Source organism: Boleophthalmus pectinirostris, unplaced genomic scaffold (assembly GCF_026225935.1).
Source record: "Boleophthalmus pectinirostris isolate CB_2022bp ecotype Guang Dong unplaced genomic scaffold, ASM2622593v1 HiC_scaffold_1, whole genome shotgun sequence".
NCBI lineage: Eukaryota > Metazoa > Chordata > Actinopteri > Gobiiformes > Gobiidae > Boleophthalmus > Boleophthalmus pectinirostris.
The window spans coordinates 34,720,334-34,727,450 of NW_026570970.1; the positions used below are offsets into that span (position 1 = coordinate 34,720,334).

At 46.3% G+C, this 7,117-nt stretch overlaps 1 protein-coding gene across 1 annotated transcript; it reads left to right on the forward strand.

Moving 5' to 3' along the window:
• Positions 1–2,187: 2,187 nt before the first annotated feature.
• On the forward strand, positions 2,188–5,901 carry mstnb (myostatin b). The gene is made up of 3 exons (XM_020933276.2): positions 2,188–2,548; positions 3,405–3,775; positions 4,814–5,901. Exons 1-3 carry the CDS (start codon positions 2,188–2,190, stop codon positions 5,192–5,194), a joined length of 1,113 nt encoding a protein of 370 aa, XP_020788935.1. The 3' UTR covers positions 5,195–5,901.
• The last annotated feature ends 1,216 nt before the right edge of the window (positions 5,902–7,117 follow it).

A 7,117-nucleotide genomic window follows, 5' to 3' on the forward strand; every position in this document is an offset into this window, starting at 1 on the left:
TAAAAACTGAACAGACAGAGGTGAAAAAAAGATAAGATTCATTCACTTTCATGAATCAAAAGTTGAAAATATGTTTTGGTTTACAAATTGATTCCATGATTTATTTTTCAACTCAAACTGCTTATTTATTCTATGCTTTTTTTTTTAAGTACAGGTTTCTTTTTTGTCTCATTGCACTCTGAAATGACATTTCAAACACAATAAACAGTAAAAAACTGGAAAAATGTGATGTTCTAAAACTTTTGATCGGTACTGTAAGTTAACACAATTTAAATAAAATAAATAAATAAAAATGCTTGAATGTTCTTACCTTATCATACCTGTATTATGTTTTGTTTCATTCACACATGTTTAAGTTAATAATAACTTAACTTTATTATTAGTCTGTCTACATCTCCAAAGCTCAATATGCTCTGTTCCACCTAGTGATGTCATGAAGGTGTTTTTCATAGCAGCTACCTTTTACTTTGTTTTGTTCAGTACAGACTGGCAACCCCAGGGCTCAAATGATCCAAATGATTCTAGCGTCTAGTGTTTGGTGTATGGAGTTTAAAAACACAGTGGAGCACTTCCTGTATTACCACATGACATCACACAGTGGAACAGAGTGTTTTCAGTTGGAGAGAAGAACTCCAGGTATGTTTGTGATGAGGAAACAACATTATAACATCAGAAAATCGCATAATATAAATTAAGATTTTTGTAAAAATGTAAAATCTTACCCTGTTTTTAATGTTAGTTTTAATTGATGAAGTTTATCTTTTTGTTCCTGGTTGAACATGGGCAGCAGGTAGATGTAAAACTGTTCAAAAGTGAAAAAATGTATATCACACTCAGATCGTGGACCACAGTACACAAAGAAGAAATCCAAAGCAAGAAAAATATTTGACGTGCTGTGCATTTTTTATCCGCTTTTGTCTTGCTGCTCCCTGCATTTGCACCTCTACAAGAATTTTGGTGTGCGTTCTCTGTTTCTTTAGATGTAAAACGGTTACCTATAGCAACCATACTAGAAACTATTCCACCAAACCAAATCAGAATTTTAGAAAATCATGAAAACATCAGGCAGGCACTACAAAATAAACAGGGCTCTGATCTTAATTTGAGCTTCAGTTAAAAGAACTGCCAATGGAATGAGTCCTGAGGAGACATGTTCAGGTTATTTTAACACACACATACATATCAGAGAGACAGGTAGTGCTCACTGACATCACCTGACCCCATATTTTTACTACTTGAGTAATATATCAAACATTTATAAGAAGTGACTGCAATCACAGCTGAACCTGTGTCCCCAGAGCCTTAACCTGCAGACACAGGACACATACAAGTTTGTCTCATTCTCAGTTTATGGACATGTGACATGTCGTGCCATTTTTTTCTATCACGTTGCACTTCTATTAGTTTATGTAATGTCACTGTTAAATTTTTTTGATGCAGGTAAACAAACCTCTGTGTGCAGTCTGCTTACATTAGGATACTAAGTGTTTGTCACAGGAAAAGTGAATACTTCCATCAAACACTCAAAACTGAATCGTTTGGTGTCGTCGCATCTTCACCACGCGCTCCTTCGATGTACTTCACTGTGCCACTGGAGGGCGCCATGTCTTTACACGCAAACCTGAGTGAACTCTAGTGACCCGTGAGCAGGTTGAGCTCGGAGGAGCGCTTGTTTGCATCAAGCACCTGCAGCAAAGACGGGATCGGACAACGCGCGCACAGCCCTGGGCCGCGCGCACAGGACCAGGCCAGGCTCGTGTCCGCAGCTGAAAGTGCTTCATCCAAACCAATTTTGTTTTGGAACGGAGTTTGACAAAGTGCCAAGAGTGTTGAGTTGAAGCACACGTGACAGCCTGACCTCTGCATAAGTCTGCTTCATGAATGTCAGTGTTATTATTATTCCCGGGGAACCAAAGTGAATCAAGTCATATGAAGTTAAAGTATCTTAAAATTTATCTCGCGTTTAGTTGAGCCCAGCGCTCGCTGGGCACTTGTTGCGCACGCACGCGGCTCACGCGCTCACAGTCCCATTGGACAAAAAAGTGTGGGTGACTGTCGGTCCGGAGTTGTTGCTGTCCAGCCAATCAAAGTTTCAGACGACACGAAGCGGTGGAAGTTTCGGTATAAAAGGCGCGCGCAAATGAAGCGTGATGCGACATTTCTCCATCTCCTCGGTCCAACAGAGAGATGCGCGTGTCGGAGCTGGCGCTGTGCGTGAGTGTGCTCGTGGCTGTGGGGCTGCTGGTGCTCGGTGAACCGGAGCCTGTCCCGGAGGAGGCGGACCGGCCGTGCTCTAGCTGCGAGGCCCGGCAGCACATCCGCACTCTGCGGCTGAACGCGATCAAGACGCAGATCCTGAGCAAACTGCGCATGAAGCACGCGCCAAATATCAGCCGTGACGCGGTGCGCGCACTGATGCCACGAGCGCCGCCGCTGCAGCAGCTGCTGGACCAGTACGACGTGCTCGGGGATGACAACCGGGACCCGGGGCTGCACGAGGACGACGAGCACGCGACCACCGACACCATCATGTTCATGGCCACGGAGCGTAAGTGTTGCACGGCTTTTACGCACGGCTTTTACGCACCGAAAAGTCCAGTTTAGAATAAACTCCACAGCCTGGAGAGCGCATCGTTTCATCTAAATCTGCTTCGTATGTCTGGAGGCTGTTCCGTGATATATTCTTTGTGTCATGTGTTCTGTGTGATGTGCTGTGCTGAGTATTTAGAGCTTAACAAAACTTTACTTAGTCATCATTCTGGACGTGGACCAGTCGCGTTCACTTAAAACCACCAGAATCTGTTTAAAACATAAGTAAACGCGTCAGGCCGCTGATTCGTTTGAATTCACTTATATAGACTTTAATTAGTTCTTTTTCTGAAGGCTTAGAGCACCGCTTAGATTTAGTTGCACTTTCTTTTTCTTTTACTAGAAGCTTAAACAAAACAAAGAAAAATAACAAGTAAATTATAAACAGGAGAGTTTAAAACCACAACGCTCAAAAAGAATAGGAAGAAGTTTAAAAAATCACGGTGTCCTTCCCCTCTCGTTATGACTAGATATATATTTAGACTATATATTGCTTTAATAAATTGTTACTTTTAATTTGAACTATTTAGAACTGGTTAATTAATCTACAAATAACAAGAATAATGTCATGTTGCTTTACTGAAAACTAAATACAAAGCAGGACAATGTATCCTGTTTCCTTCTTGTCGTGCGCTCTGAGGTAAGCTGGAAACTCCACGTGCGTGTGGATAGAATAACACTCATGACTCACGCGCTTTCATGGAAATTAATTTAATGCCAAACAGAGATTAGAATGTTAGAATGTAAATGTGCTTGGCTCTGGCTCCATGACTTTTATGAGTAAAATCACATTACGGTCCGCTCTCTCCTCACAGCGGACCAGCGGGTGCAGGTGGAGGGCCGGCCGCAGTGCTGTCTCTTCTCCTTCGGGCAGAGGCTTCACTCCAGCCGCGTGCAGCGCGCTCAGCTGTGGGTTCACCTGCGCCAGTCCCCGGAGCCCACCACGGTGTTTCTGCAGATCTCGCGCCTGGCTCCGGGACATGCGGGCGGGAGACACATCCGGATCCGCTCTCTGAAGATCGACGTGTCGGCGGGCGTGAGCTCGTGGCAGAGCATCGACGTGAAGCAGGTGCTGAGCGTGTGGCTGCGGCAGCCCGAAACCAACTGGGGCATCGAGGTGCGCGCCCTCGACTCCAGAGGCCGCGACCTGGCCGTGACCACCGCTGCGCCCGAGGAAGAGGGGCTGGTGAGGCGCTGCTCTCTGCACACATCACGGGTTTAGCTGTGGGCTGGTTGAGGTATGGATTTATTCAGGGTATCAAGGCTGTAGATCTTAGACTATAAGCTACAGCAATCACTGCCAGTGCGCAAAGCAGACCACAGCTGCCCTGGGACAGACAAACAAACATGGCTGTCATTCAGTGCCCGTGGAGTCTCCAGCGGCTGTCCACATTACACTGAAGTGGCACCAGGCCAGTCCGTCTCTAAGGCGATGACTTAGATTACATATTTGAGTGTGAGTACAAACAAATAGGCTTTGTCTGTCATTTTATAGATACAGCATTATTAGTCAAATGTGTTTAAATATTTATTTATGTGATGCTGCCTCAGCCTCTGTGTGTGGAGTGGCGTCTGGAGCAGCCAGTCAGATTTCAGCGGTGCCCTGTGCCCCTCCCTAAACACCTAAACAGTCATACATCACATACACTACAGTATATGAATACAGTGAGCTGCAAACGCCTTGCTCAAGGACTTTAAGCAATGCAGTAATGGGATTGAACTGCCAACCCGGTCAGGCCATGTGTGGCTCTCAGTTTTAGACTCAGGATATTTGAGTGTAGAGCTCCTCACAGAGGCACTGGGACCGGGCCAGACTTGTACATGTGAAGGACTGGGTGTTTTGGTCCTCTTTCCATGAAAGCCTCTGTGTGCTGTGCCCAGTGCTCAGTCAGCAGCTTTTCTCCATTCAAGCTCAAGACTTCAGTGAACTGTGCTAATCAACACTTCACCTGCACATTCCTGTGAGTCACATCCACTTCACTATCAATGACACAACACAGCCACAGCAGCAGGGCCCCATCTACTGTTTCATATCATTACTGACATGTATGAAAACTGCTGCCAGAGGTGGTGTAACAACTGCAGCCAGAAACAAGAAATACTTGGATGTGTGCTACACATTAGCAGGCTATATTTGTCCAGCAGAGAGTTACACACTATGGGACTGCACTGCTGTCAAAGGCAGTGAGTGCACTGGTCTCATAGCCCTCTCTCTCTCTCACAGATGCCCTTCCTGGAGGTGCAGCTGGCAGAGCCTCCAAAGCGTCAGCGTCGAGACGTGGGGCTGGACTGTGACGTGAACTCCTCTGAATCGCGCTGCTGCAGATATCCTCTCACCGTCGACTTTGAGGACTTTGGCTACGACTGGATCATCGCCCCCAAACGTTTCAAAGCAAACTACTGCTCAGGCGAGTGCGAGTACATGCACCTGCAGAAGTACCCCCACACCCACCTGGTGAACAACGCCAACCCCCGAGGCACCGCCGGCCCCTGCTGCACGCCCACCAAAATGTCCCCCATCAACATGCTCTACTTCAACCACGAGGAGCAGATCATCTACGGCAAGATCCCGTCCATGGTGGTGGACCGCTGCGGCTGTCTCTGAGACCGCACCGGGACTGACCAAAGATGTGGCAGGTCGGCACCTGTAGACAGTGACCAGAGTTTTTATCAAAGGAGGTTGCACCAGGTTTCCATATTTAGGACACTGCAAAATCTGTTGGGGCCAGCACTTAAGATTCAGGGTTTACTACAAACTAGTATCACCTCCAGACACAGAAGGAATTGGCTTCAATCCAACTCCCATCATCCCCTTTAATCATGCTGATGTCCCCTGGTGGTCACTGTTGGCAGGTGCAGCTGAACCAAAGTGGAGGCAGGAGCCCAGGGCTCAAAGTGAATGTAGGAAAACAAGTGCAATTTACTGAAGTCTCATTTTCACAGCACCATTCCACTCCAGCTTCAGCGCTTGTGAAACCTTGTGACTAAAGGGCTAAATCACTGCAGTAGCACCTCTGGGTAAAACACAGCCTAGTTTAGCTTCGCTCTTCTCATCTCAGACACCTCGGAGGGACTTGAATCGGCCGCCACACGGCTGTGTGCAGAATGACGCAGTTTGCACTATGGCACGCCAAAGGACTTGGTGGCTAACAGAGTTGTAAAAAGTGATTTTGTTGTTCGCTAACTTGTATTATATTCATGTGCCATTATTTCCAGTATAGATGCCTTTCAGCGGCACTAAATGTACAAATGTCAGTCTAGAGTGATGTAAAGCAGCCACTGTATATGTGCAAATAAAGTCTCTATAAAGAACCAGTGCTTCTGTCATCTGTGGAGCACATGAACAGAATTCATCTGACTGATCAGACTAATCAGGTTTCTCTGTGCCCGCTGCCCTCTCTCCCTCTCCCTCTCTCTGCAGCAGCTGGGAATCTTTACAGCTCTGACACATGGACCTGAGGCTGATTATGAGCTGCCTGCACCTGTCGCTCCTGCCCCTCTGCACCTGTCGCTCCTGCCCCTCTGCACCTGTCACTCCTGCACCACTTCTCTGCACCTGTCACTCTGCACCTGTCGCTCCTGCCTCGCTGGCTCTGCGCCTGCTGCATCTCAGTAACCACCATCAGTCACTGGCTGCATTTACACATACACACCGAAATCTGATTATGATCTGATTTGTGCACCCTCAGTAATAATCAGATTTTGAGTCTTACGACCTATCTCTTTCCTCCCTTCTCTCTCTCTCTCTCTCTTCCTTCACCCTCTCTCTCGTTGCCTCCTCTCCCTCGTCCCTCCCTCTCCACACTGCCCCCCTTTCGCCCTGCGCTGTATCTGCTGGCTCACACTGAGAGGATGTGAACTGTTGGCCCTGACAGCGGGAGGAAGATCTGACTTCCGTCCAGTAGAGGGCGCATTGAGACACTTCCTGTCCTGCTGAGAGCTGGAGCACAGGCACAGTTCCCAGAGGCCTCACTGAACAGAACAACAGAAGCTAGAATAATATTTAGGTATGGCCAACAGAGGTGGGTAGTATTCAGTTACAATTACTCTCAAGTTACTTTTACTTGAGTAACTTCTTAAAGGTCCTATATTACACAATTAACTCTTGTGAGCTTTAAGCCATGTTAAAATGTTGTTACCTCATTGAAAAACAGGTCTGGAGTCGTGTTTTGTTTCATTTACACATGTTTGAGTAATTCTTTATTATTAGTCTCTCTATATCTCCAAAGCTCAAAATGCTCTGCCCCACCTTGTGATGTCATGAAGTGTTAGTTTTCAAGTTACCAGCTCCTTTTACCTTAAGTTGAGGAGAGATGGGCAATTCCAGGGCTTAAATCATGCATATGATTCTAGTAAAGGTGTATGGAGTCTAAAAACACAGAGGAGCACTTCCTCATGTATAACCTCATGATATCACAAAGTGGAACAGTGTTTTCTGTTTGAAAGAAAAACTCAGGATTAATATGTTAAACATGTGAGAATGAAACAAAACACAACTCCTCTGTTTGAGATGAGGAAAGCACATTAG

Coding starts and splice junctions, on each gene's coding strand:
- mstnb (XM_020933276.2), top strand. CDS start 2,188: ATGCGCGTGTCGGAGCTGGCGCTGTGCGTGAGTGTGCTCGTGGCTGTG. Junction 2,549..3,404: donor CATGTTCATGGCCACGGAGC/GTAAGTGTTGCA, acceptor CTCTCCTCACAG/CGGACCAGCGGGTGCAGGTG. Junction 3,776..4,813: donor CGCCCGAGGAAGAGGGGCTG/GTGAGGCGCTGC, acceptor TCTCTCTCACAG/ATGCCCTTCCTGGAGGTGCA.